A 13,272-nucleotide genomic window follows, 5' to 3' on the forward strand; every position below is an offset into this window, starting at 1 on the left:
GCCGCCGCCGCCATGTCGTGAAGGGTCTGTGTGTTTCGTTGTGAAAGTGAAACTACTTTGTTTGGCCTTCCAAAAGAGGACGATATCCGCTTCGTCATGCCTAGAGCTGATCCGTGCTGGTCGCTGAGGAAATACACTAACTTCTCGCTGTGGATCGCCGGACCGGCTTTCACCGTGGACAAAGCGGAGTCCAGCCTGTGGTCGTCACATGTGGTTGCAGCAAGCCCGCCCGCCACCGCTCACTGAAGCCAGCCTCCGCTCACTCTAGCCCGCCTTGTGTGACGCTGTGTTTCATTGTGAAAGTGAAACTACTTTGTTTGGCCTTCCAAAAGAGGACACGACTAGAAATCAGTGGTTAAGTTGTATTTACAACACTGCTCCAGTTCAACCCAAATATTCAGATGTGTGCATCACATTTTATGGAGGACTGTTTCCTGATGCTGGTAGAGTAGACTACAATGCCGGCTGTTCTGACTTTTATAATTAAAGAATTTGCCACTGACAATTCAAACGCAAGTTTTGAGCAGTGTAGAGTAGCATTTGTAGTTTGTCATTTCTCCGATCACAAATGCAGACATGGTTTTATGTTTACGCGGCGCGATGCAATGCAGCGCATAAAAAGACAGTATAAGTCATTATAATCCATAATTATGTCCCCACTGGATGCAACAAATGCCTCGTTTATAATGGGTTTTAATGATTTCGTCTCGTCGCTCCGGCCGGGACAAGGCATCACAGTATGGTAAGGGGCGTAACATTTTCGTCACACGCTTGAGGTATTCGGCCAATCACAACGCACTGGATAGCTGGCCAATCAGAGCACTCCTCGCTTTTCAGACCGATGAGCTTTGTAAAAATCTATGCATTTCAGAAAGGCGGGGCATAGAGGAGAAACAATAATGTACAGTATGTGGAAAATAATGTGTTTTTTGAACCCTAAACCGCATAAACACATTTCATTACCCTAAATACACAAAATAATGTTCTTTTTAGCAACATCATATGACCCCTTTAAGTTTTTTTCTTAAAAATTACAAGAAACCTCCAAAGTAGTAACGTTTGGAATACAAAATATTCTGAATTGTTTTCTCAAGTTACAAAATAAGATAAAAGAAGATTTTTTTTCTTAATATTATGAATCTGGCCACAGTTCTCTGAGAATATTACAAAATTAAAAAAAAAATTCATGAACTCTAGAGAATGTCAGTAGATCCTCTAGTAAAACGAACATAATGGAAAGTCTTTGAGAAACCTGAAATACATATTGAAGTTCTTTGAGTTCCCAATATTATATTTAGGGTTCAGTGTTTCAGTCGGAAGAATCACAATTGAAGCCTCAAGTATCTTTTCACTTTTACACTGTTGAGTCTGTTCTGGACTTGAGTAGATGAAGAGATGAGAAACATTCTCAAAAATAGTTCATTATGTATCAGAAATAGTATGATCTTCGTTATTACCAGCAGACATAATCTAGTTCTCTTGCGTCATGATAAACTGTATGTGTAAGAGCACAGATCATCTCCAGACTCACTGTTTTGGACGATGTCCTGCATCTTCTTCCAGACTCTGAAGGGCAGGTTGCCCAAGTAACGTGGCACATGAATCAAAGCTCCAGAAGGTGTCTGTGGATCCGGCTGTGAGATCTGGACTCTGGAACAACATTCAGGAGTCAGAACTGTAGTGGCTTTTGCTTCAGAAGCAGAGAGACCAGAGACACCAGCAGATCACTCACCTTTCCATTGAGACTGGAAACTTCTGCAGAACAAACACAATTTATCATCAAGAACTCAATCAATCAATCAATCAATCAATCAATCAATCAATCAGTCCATGATCTGAAATCAGACCTTTAGAAAGCAGACATCATTGTCTTTCATCATCTCCTCTGTGTCTTTGATTGTGTGTGAAAGAGCTGAGATGTGTCTGTTCATCTCCTCCAGCTTCTCCTTCATCATCTGCTTCTTCTGCTCCTCTTCCTCCCTCAGTGCAGTAATTGTGGCTTCTTCTTCATCTCTGAGAAACTGATGAAGCTTCTCAAACTGCTGTTTAATCTGACGCTCTGTGTACTCAGCTTGAGACTGAAATCAAACCACATTCACTTCAATCCTCTCAATCACATCAACACGTCACATCATTATTATATGAGATAAACTCAGATACATGACATAGCCTATAACAGATCCAGAAGCAGATTATTTCCAAAAATAATAAACTGACATCCATTATTTTAAATATAACAGTTATAATTGTGTGTAGTAATCCTACAGCTGTAAAGTCCTGATTGTTTCCTCACCCTCATGTGTTGAACGGTTTTCTTGAACTCTTCTTTAATGTTTTCATTGTGCTTAAGTTTCTCTTGTAAAGACTTCAGCGCTGTATTGAGCTCTTCCTAGGAATGAACACAATAAAAATGTATAAAAACACCAGATTACAGTGAAATAAATACAGTGATATGATCATACAGTGCAGATCCAATGACAGAATTTTCATTTTTGGGTGAACTATCCCTTTAACTGTATTCTGTGTTTACTGGGTTTGCCTTTTTTTATGTTGTATTTCGTTTGAATATCTAAAACTATTTAGTAGGGCTGTATGTACACAAAAACAGAAGAAATTAGTATGCGGCATATACTTTAAATAACATCCAAATTGCAGTTTCAATGCAGCTTCAAATGGTTCTACATGATCCCAGCCGAGTGATAACGGTCTTATCTAGTGAAACAATAGGTCATTTTCTAAAATAAAAATTTCTATACTTTTTACCCACAAATGCTCGTCTTGCACCAGCCCGACCTCACGCATTACATAGTCATGTTGGACGTGTGTCATGTGTGACGTAGGCAGAAGTACCAACCCAGTGTTTACAAAGCGAACGTGCAAAGAAAGTCAAACGCCCTTAACAAAAAAACAAAAAGTGTAATACAATGATGTCAGTTGATTTTGAAGTTGGAGGAGAAAATGAGATGGAGTTTTTCACCCTACCCTAACTTTCTGAACCAGAGTACACAGACGAAGAGCTAACCATGCGTGATGTTTACAGCGTTATTACGTAATGCGTGAAGTCACGCATGCGCATCGCAGAGTTAGTGCAATATGAGCGTTTGTGGTTAAAAAGTATATATATATTATTGTCTGGCTCTTTTGTGACGTCTTGGATATATATATATATATCTAAAAAAAATTTTTTAAAGAAAATTACCGATTGTTTCGCTAGATAATAGCCTTATTCTTCGGCTGGGATCATGTAGAGCCCTTTGAAGCTGCACTGAAATTGCAATTTGGACGTTCAACCCGTTTGGCCCCCATTGAAGTCCACTATTTGGAGAAATATCCTGGAATGTCTTCTGGAATGTTTTAAATTCATTTCGACTGAAGAAAGAAAGACATGAACATCTTGTATGACATGGGGGTGAGTAAATTATCAGGACATTTTTATTCTGGAAGTGAACTAATCCTTTAACTTACATTTTCAAGTTATCTGAACTAAAATTTAAGTTCATTGAACTTAATGTGGCATATTTTCTCAACTTGCAATAGCACATTCAACCAAATAAACAACACTTTTTCCCCCATATAAATTACTTTATTGTCCCTTGCAAATGAACACATGTTAAGGACAAGCTCGTAAAACATGTTGAAATCATGCAGAGATTCCAGAAATCTGCCTAAATGACATTTCAGTTACCTAGTGTTTAAAACAATTAACACATTGAAAGTGGATTACCATGAAAAAAACTCAACTGTGAAATAACTTTTAAACATGAAATCTCTGTCCCATTACATTTCAGTTACTCATTGTAAAAACTAAAAAAGGCATGCCACTGATGCTTGGAAACTGTAAAAACATGCAGAAACAACTTTTAACGGTAAAATACACAACAACACATCTCTAAGTAGAAATGCACAACACAATTCTAAATGTTTGTAAATACAAACTAAAAACATAAATTATATAGAAATTACAGAAAGAAATACAGAAAAAGAATTTCTCAACTAAATAAAATGTTTTAAAAAAAATCATCGTAAAATTAAATTTTTGTGTGAACTATCCCTTTAACACTATTTTGACTTTGTTTTTAGTATTGTGAATGCACCGTGTATCGTGAGATAAGTTCTGTGTCTCATATAATTTCATGACATTTAATCATTTAGTAGATGCTTTAATCCAAACCAACTTACAATTGAGAACAACAGAAGCAATCAAACGAACAAAAGAGCAACAATATGTAAGTGCCGGATAGCCTAACGCAGTACACAACGCCACAACGTGTTACAACACCAGATTACCAAGATTTTTTTTTCTATTACCAGGACCATGTCACTGCAGATTGATGGTGCTCACTTTGGTCACACACAACTATAATTATATAGTCATGTCATTGATGAATTCCTGCTCAGAACCTGTGCTTTAATAAAAAACAAAGGGAAGCATTCAAATGTGCCTTACAATCTTAAAGCTTACAGACTCTTACAGACAATAAATATGTGCACTTATAAAGTAAAAAGTGAGGAGGTTTCAGATGATTGAGATACAGTTTGACCAATGTTTGCATGCATGACCGACCAATGGTGGCGTGCAAGAAGGCGGGACCTAAAGAGAAAGGTCAAAGCAATGCAAAATAGAAGACAAATCTTGAAGGAGTGGGTGATTTTCCCTTTGCTGCTGATGGGAGTGGGCGCTCAAAAAAAAAAAAAAAGAAATCCTGCTGTCCCACATTTTGGCGCACAACAAGAATGATGGAGTTGCATAAACACTAGTCTTGCTGTGGAAGTCGGGTTTACACAGTGTTTGGCCATACACCAACTACATTACATGCCCACCTCGGCACCGCCCCCACAGTGACGGAGCTAATGCCCAGCTAGCAGGGAACATTCTCAGAACTTTGGCTAACATTCCGTATAGGTTTGGTTAATATTTTAGAGAAAACGTTTGAATGCAATGTTCAAAAAATGTTTCTTATTTCAGATAATGTTCCTACAATGTTGAGTGTAAACAAAGCTAGAACATTTTACCTGCAACATTTTATAGATGTTCTTGAGGTAACAGATTATACAATGTTCTCAGTAAAACATTGGCACAATGTTTCAAGATGACAAAGGAAGAACATTCTCTTAGCCACATTAGGAGAACAGTATACAGTGAATCCAGAAAGTTTTTCACAGCATGTTACAGCCTTATTCCAAAATGGATTAAAATTCATTATTTTCCTCAATTCTACAAACAATACCCCATAATGACAACGTGAAATATGTTTTTGAAAAGACACATCTTGAAGGAGTGGGTGATTTTCCCTTTGCTGCTGATGGGAGTGGGCGCTCAAAAAAAAAAAAAGAAATCCTGCTGTCCCACATTTTGGCGCACAACAAGAATGATGGAGTTGCATAAACACTAGTCTTGCTGTGGAAGTCGGGTTTACACAGTGTTTGGCCGTACACCAATTTCATTACATGCCCACCTCGGCACCGCCCCCACAGTGACGGAGCTAATGTCCAGCTAGCAGGGAACATTCTCAGAACTTTGGCTAACATTCCGTATAGGTTTGGTTAATGTTTTAGATAAAACATTTGAATGCAATGTTCAAAAAATGTTTAAGAATGTTTCTTATTTCAGATAATGTTCCTACAATGTTGAGTGTAAACGAAGCTAGAACATTTTATAGATGTTTTGTGGATGTTCTTGAGGTAACAGATTATACAATGTTCTCAGTAAAACATTGGCACAATGTTTCAAGATGACAAAGGAAGAACATTCTCTTAGCCACATTAGGAGAACTGTATACAGTGAATCCAGAAAGTTTTTCACAGCATGTTACAGCCTTATTCCAAAATGGATTAAAATTCATTATTTTCCTCAATTCTACAAACAATACCCCATAATGACAACGTGAAATATGTTTTTGAAATCTTTTCAAATTTATATAAAAAAAAAAAAACCAACACACACACGTGCATAAGTATTTACAGCCTTTGCTCAATACTATGTTGAAGCACCTTTGGCACCGATTACAGCCTCAAGTCTTTTTTGAGTATGATGCTACAAGCTCGGCACACCTATTTTTGGGCAGTTTCTCCCATTCTTCTTTGCAGGACCTCTCAACCTCCATCAGGTTCGATGGGGAGTGTTGGTGCACATTTTCAGATCTCTCGAGATGTTGAATCGGGTTCAAGTCTGGGCCACTCAAGGACATTCACAGAGTTGTCATGTAGCCACTCCTTTGTTATCTTGGCTGTGTGCTTAGGGTAATTGTCCTGTTGGAAGATGAACCGTCACCCCAGGTTTTCATCAAGGATGTCTCTGTACATTGCTGCATTCATCTTTCCCTCGATCCTGACTAGTCGCCCAGTTCCTGCCGCTGAAAAACAGCATGATGCTGCCACCACCATGCTTCACTGTAGGGATGGTATTGGGCAGGTGAGGAGCGGTGCCTGGTTTCCTCCAGACATGACACTTGCCAATGAGTTCAATCTTTGTTTCATCAGACCAGAGAATTTTGTTTCTCATCTGAGAGTCCTTCAGGTGCCTTTTGGTGAACGCCACTCTACCATACAGGCCTGATTGGTGGAGTGCTGCAGAGATAGTTGTTCTTCTGGAAGGTTCTCATCTCTCCACAGAGAAATGCTGGAGCTCTGTCAGAGTGACCATCGGGTTCTTGGTCACCTCCCTGACTAAGGCCCTTCTCCCCCAATCTTTCAGCTTCGCTGCGCGGCCCACTCTAGCAATCCCGTCTTGGAGGTTTACAGACAAGTCCTTGGAATTTATGGCTTGGTTTGTGCTCTGACATGCAGTTAACTGTGAGACCTTATATAGACAGGTTTGTGCCTTTCCAAATCCTGTCCAATCAACTGAATTTACCACAGGTGGACTCCAATCAAGTTGTAGAAACATCTCAAGGATGATCAGTGGAAACAGGATGCACCTGAGCTAAATTTTGAGTGCCATGGCAAATGCTGTGAATATTATGTACATGTGATTTTTTTTTCAGTTTTTTATTTTTAATAAATTTGCAAAGATTTCAAACAAACTTCTTTCACATTGTCATTATGGGGTATGTTTGTAGAATTTTGAGGAAAATAATGAATTTAATCCATTTTGGAATAAGGCTGTAACATAAAATGTGGAAAAAGTGAAGCGCTGTGAATACTTTCCGGATGCACTGTAAGGATGTCATTGAGGCCGGAGGTGATGGATTGTTTTTTATAAAACGTTTTTATAATGTGACGTATTAACAAAGCTAGAACATTTTATCTGCAACATTTTGAGGATGTTGTTGAGGTAACAGTTTATACAATATTGTCAATGAAACATTGGCACAATGTTTCAAGATAACAAAGAAAGAACATTCTCTCAGCCACATTAGGAACATGTTATAGCCTGTGGATATTATTGAGGCCTGAGATAACAAAATGTTCTTTATAATAGTTTCTTGTAATGTGATGTCAACAAAGCTAGAACCTTTGACCTGCAACATTTTGAGGATGTTTTGTGAATGTTGTTGAGGTAACAGATTATACAATGTTGCCAATAAAAACATTGGCACAATGTTTCAAGATAACAAAGGAAGAACATTTTCTCAGCCACATTAGGACAACTTTATAAGGACGTAATTGAGGCATGAGATGGTGTAATGTTTTTTATAAGAAGTTTTGAAACGTTCTTGTGTTTACAAAGCTACACTCTAAAAAAAGATGGTTCTTTAAAGGTTCTTTACACGTATAAACAGCTCTTTTTTAGAACCGTATCCTCCTGAAGAATCCTCCTCCTTCTTTTCATTTAGAGTTATTTTTTCCCGCCTTTTTGTTTTTTCAAATCTGTAACTGTCAAAGCCGCATCATTACTGGTTTTCTGGAGCTCAAGACAGACTTTCAACACACTCTTAAGACGTGAATGATTCATTTCTTAAAATGTATACACATTTTACCTTTCAAAGTATAACTAGTTTCATGCCAATCATGTCTTTTTCTCTTTTTAGTTGAACAGAAAATGTATGTGACCAGCTCTGTTCATTTAAGGATGCTTACTTTCTCTTCACTATGCAAGTAGGCCTAACAGAAATGTTGAAATAATGATCCATGGTTCAATTATTATTATTTTTTTATTACTTTACGCATAAACACCCTGTCATAAATAACATTAAAGTTATCCCATGACCTTATATCTCTTTTTCTTTTAACATTATAAAGGGCTCACATACTGTCCATTTTTTTCTAATTGTTTTACATAAATAACTGCACACATTATAACTCTAAACTCAGTTGTGTATTTCAGAAGCTGTCACATCCTACCACCTCATCATCAGCAAAGAGAAACATAAAGATGGACATAAAGACATTGTGAAGATATTTCACTTGAACTTGGTCTTCATTAATTCCATATCATGTTCAGTTCAGTTTTCAGCTAATAACAGTTGTTTGAGCATTGTCATTTTCCTACACTTTGCCATGTAAAATAAATAAATAAATGTACATAATTGACATATGCTATTTATTAATTTATTATGTAGGACCTAAATAGAAGCCACAATATATTATAAAATCAGGTAGACAGAGGGGTGAAAATTAATATTAATAACTAATATATAAAAATAATATTAATACAAATATTAATAATGTAAAGATATTTACTGATATTAACTGAAAATAAATTGTAACACCAAGTCCTATAAACTTGTCAAAGCACAGTTCTTTATGGAACCTCACAATATTCTGAGGATATTTTGGGAAATGTTGATAAAAACAATAGAAACCATCACAGAATGTGTAATGGTGTTACTGGTTATAATTGTAATTCGATTGGCTTTAATGGAACCTGTAATGCTTCCTGTTGGTCTCTACTGGTAATTGGTCTCCTTCTATTGGTGGCTTGTTAAAACCAATAAATCCTAATGGAATGTGTCCCAAAACACACTACAGAAAACCCTTTTTTAATGGTTTTGATGGTTATTAGCTGATGGTTTATAATGGTTGTAATGGTATTTTTTCAGCAGGGAATTGTTTAGGTAAGATTGTAGAATGCTTTTTAACCTATAAAATACTGGCACAATGTTCCATAATAAAGGAGGAACATTATCAAAACAACATTTGTCAAATGTTTTGAGGATATTATTCGAGATATCAATGAAGTTTGGGCTAAATCTGGGTTACATTTGACACTTCTGGTTTGGTTCTGGCAACATGTCTTAACACCCTTGTGTGAACTCTGGTGTGAGTGGTCAGCCATAAGAAACAAAAGATGAAAAGCATTATTTTGGTTAAATGGCTTCTGCCTTGAGTGGTCAGCAGAAGTCAGCTGAATTCCAGTGTCTCGATTACAAAAGGAAGACAAAGTCTGGCATTTGGCTGCAGTGAATTGTCTGAACTGTTGCCGAATGTGTTTACAGGAGACGAGAAGTTGTTTAAAGATGTTTAAAACCACCAATCACTATGTACTTTTCTCGTGACGTAAGAACATTAGAAATCGACGAACCACATGAACGGTTGTTGAAGAAATTGGTGTAAAATGTTCGTGGTCTTATTTGACGCAATGGTTGTTGAAGAAATTGGTGTAAAATGTTTGTGGTGTTATTTGACGGAACTAAGTAAGTACAGAGTCTTTCACATTCAAACGCGGTGGAATCTGACATTTTCAAAAATGAAAATTCGGTCATTAATCACTCACCCTAATGTCGTTCCAAACCCGTAAGACCTTCGTTCATCTTCAGAACACACGCGGAGGAGAATTGTTGAATTTTTTTTTTTTTCGCACAAAAAGTATTCTCGTAGCTTCGTAAAATTATGATTGAACCACTGATGTCACATGGACCATTTTAACAATGTCCTTACTATGTTTCTGTGCCTTGACCGTGGTGGTAGTACCGTTGCTGTCTATGGAGAGCTCTCGGATTTCATCTGTGGCTGTGGGTTAAAATGATTCTTTTGATTTGATCACATTCAGCGCAAACAGCTGTTGTTGACACTTGCGCTGCCTGACTGTTTGTGAGAGACTTTTCATGAAAGGAAATGTGTTACGGCACTCATAAAGAAATTCACAGAAACATAGAAACATACTGAGGTAAAAATTCAACATGTTTAGTTTATTTCTAACATGATATATTTAAGTAACACCATAACAAGGGAGCTATTTTGCTGAATATTTTCACGAGTGCAAATATTACCTTGATTTTAGTTCAACAAACAAGTCAATTTTAGACAATATTGACTGTTTTGTTCTGTTTCACCAATGAAAATAGTTCCAAAGAAAGATAACAGCAGAAGTATTTCACATTCTCCAAGCAACACACCGCATTGTTTCAGTGCAGCATTTTGAACCAACCAATCGGTTAAATTAATAAGTGAATTACCATCATCTACTGGCGGTTTAGTGTATTTAAAAATATGCTTTTTCCTCAGCATATCTTTTTTGTATAGGCCTATTCAAAAATGTATTGCAGTTGTAATTTTGCACTGTAAATTTAATTTGATTGGTAACAGCCCCTATAGTGCATTTAGATTTATTAATTTTGGTTAAGTTTGGTTCCAAAACGCAATAAACGCCATTTAAAAAAATGTTTGAGTTCCCGCCAATATTAGCATTGTATCTGGTCGGTTTTGAAAAGTAAATTTTTTATTTTATGTAAAATGCGATATCTGCCGTGTTATTATGTCATGTTTTGTCCCTATTTTTCCAAACCGCGACAAACGCCTGTCTCCCTTCTTTGCAGAATGCGATATATCCGCTCAACCAATCACAGTGCACCATTCCACGGATTGTAAACAGTAACTGACAAGCTACACAATATCGCGCTCATAATCGCAGATGAATCGCCTTCGATTATGAACGCGATATTGCGTAGCTTGTCAGTGATCTACGGCTCTGTGTATTAAATGCTGCTCCATCTGAAAGCAGGTGATGGACATTTACTACTAATCACAGGACCGGCTTTACTGACGAGATGTGCATGAAAATCGCATGCGATTTATCGTGCAGCCCTAAAAACAAATGAATAATTTTGACGGCATTGATGAACCTGTGGTGGTGAAGAAAGGTAAGCTATTAATAAGATTATTATTGACCAAGTTCAATTAGTATTTTCCATTCACCAATCAATTTTTAGGTTTAAGTATTTTCGTTAACCAAACTTTGTATAGAGATGATTCTCAACTGTGTTATGAAAGATAAAACAACCTTCGATTATGAACGCGATATTGCGTAGCTTGTCAGTGATCTACGGATCTGTGTATTAAATGCTGCTCCATCTGAAAGCAGGTGATGGACATTTACTACTAATCACAGGACCGGCTTTACTGATGAGATGCGCATGACAATCGCATGCGATTTATCGTACAGCCCTAAAAATAAATGAATAATTTTGATGGCATTGATGAACCTGTGGTGGTGAAGAAAGGTAAGCTATTAATTAGATTAGTATTGACCAAGTTCAGAGACTGTCATATGTGGATCAATTTACTTTGTTTTGTATTTTCAACAGTTTAAATATGAAAAATAACTTTTATATTGATTCAATGGATTTGTTGCATTTTGGGAAAAAATTATAATCAGTTTTTATAATAAATCTTTGAAAATCTAAATCTGGATTTAAATGTTTTAAGTTATTATAACCTAAAGATGCTATGTGAAAGTTTGAAACAGAAAATAGTGGTTTACATCTTGCCACTTTCTTGGTAAAGAAAACATATTTTTACTCAAATTAATCAAAATGGATTTATAGCGTTTTGGAACCAAACTCTTCATTTGACATTAAAGATGACACATACATTTAATAAGGTTAAAAAAATATTAGCCTTTATTAAGGTAAATAACATCCTGGGTAAATATAAAAAATAAGAAGATTTAAGTACGTAAAAGCTGATAGAGCACTGATGAAAATATAGTTTCTTATTATGTCAAGATCAAGTCAAGATGGCGCCGATGATGATGGCTGCCTCCGTGGCGTGCTCTGCAGTTGTTTTTGTGTTTTTGTTAGTTTGTCCTGTCTTTAGTTATATCCCTGCAATCAGTTTCACCAGAGATGAATTGCTGGACATTCAGCACTACACATCACCCGATATATTAACTATTCTGATGTTTTGCTGGACATAGTAGTTGGCTGAAAAGCTGCGCTGATCAAGCGCGCCAGGACGCGCAGACGGGGGAAGAGAGCCGGCACCCTTCGTGAAGTTCAGGCAGCGCGGATTTCGAACGCTGTTGCCTAACATCCATCTGGCGAACCTCCGCTCTCTACCCAACAAAATGGACAAACTCCTTCTGCTCTCCCGGACAAATAATGATTTCTCACACTCTGCTGCTCTGTGTTTCACGGAAACCTGGCTGATTGACGCCATACCGGACAGCACGTTAAAACTGCCAGGCTTTCAGCTGTTCAGAGCGGACCGCGACGCAGAATCAACGGGGAAATCGCGCTGCGGCGGGACATGCTTTTACATCAATGAAAGGTGGTGTACAGATGTAACCGTGTTAAAGAAGATGTGTTGTCCCGATCTAGAAGCGCTTTTTTCATTAACTGTAAGCCATTCTACTCACCACGGGAGTTTTGCTTGTTCATTCTCGTGAGTGTTTACATTCCTCCGCAAGCGCACGTGAGCTCAGCTTTACAGAAACTCGCTGATCAGATCACAGAACAACAACACCCGGACTCTGTTTTAATCATTCTTGGGGACTTTAATAAAGCAAATCTCTCCCGTGAACTGCCAAAATACAGACAGCACATCACATGTCCCACCAGAGACAGTAACATATTGGATCACTGTTACACCACAATAAAGAATGCATATCGCTCCGTCCCACGGGCAGCTTTGGGGCTTTCTGATCACTGTTTAGTTCATCTTATAACGACCTACAGGCAGAAACTGAAATCAGCTAAACCTGTATTAAGGACTGTAAAAAGATGGACTAATGAAGCAGAGCGGGATCTACAAGCCTGTTTTTACCTCACTGATTGGAGTGTTTTTGAAGCTGCTGCCACCGATCTGGACGAGCTCACAGAGACTGTAACATCATATATGTCAGGCTAAAGAAGATGCTTACAGGAAGGGGGACAATATCTTGTATAAACAGGCCAAATAAACACTGGAAAAGGAGATCAGAGTGGCAAAGAGGAATTATTCTGAAAAACTAAAGACTCAGTTCACTTCCAGCGACTCCGCATCAGTGTGGAAAAGTCTGAAAGAGATCACCAACTACAAGACACCATCCCCCAGCACTGTGGCGAATCAACAACTGGCAGACGATCTGAATGAGTTCTACTGCAGGTTTGAAAAAAATCCAGCACCCGTATA

The 13,272-nt window shown here is 37.6% G+C and overlaps 1 protein-coding gene across 1 annotated transcript in view; it reads right to left on the reverse strand.

Annotated features, from left to right (window-relative positions):
- Positions 1-13,272, reverse strand: part of LOC107563769 (nuclear factor 7, brain-like) — a 54,808-nt gene that overhangs the window by 18,626 nt on the left and 22,910 nt on the right. Inside the window, exons 3-6 of the mRNA XM_016248712.1 lie at positions 2,294-2,389; positions 1,848-2,078; positions 1,733-1,755; positions 1,532-1,650 (exon numbers count right to left, since the gene is read on the reverse strand). Of these exons, the coding sequence (XP_016104198.1) occupies positions 1,532-1,650; positions 1,733-1,755; positions 1,848-2,078; positions 2,294-2,389 (469 nt within the window). The remainder of the gene's footprint in view (positions 1-1,531; positions 1,651-1,732; positions 1,756-1,847; positions 2,079-2,293; positions 2,390-13,272) is intronic.

The sequence above is a fragment of the Sinocyclocheilus grahami genome, unplaced genomic scaffold (assembly GCF_001515645.1).
Source record: "Sinocyclocheilus grahami isolate Dianchi unplaced genomic scaffold, SAMN03320097.WGS_v1.1 scaffold888.1, whole genome shotgun sequence".
Classification (NCBI taxonomy): Eukaryota; Metazoa; Chordata; class Actinopteri; order Cypriniformes; family Cyprinidae; genus Sinocyclocheilus; species Sinocyclocheilus grahami.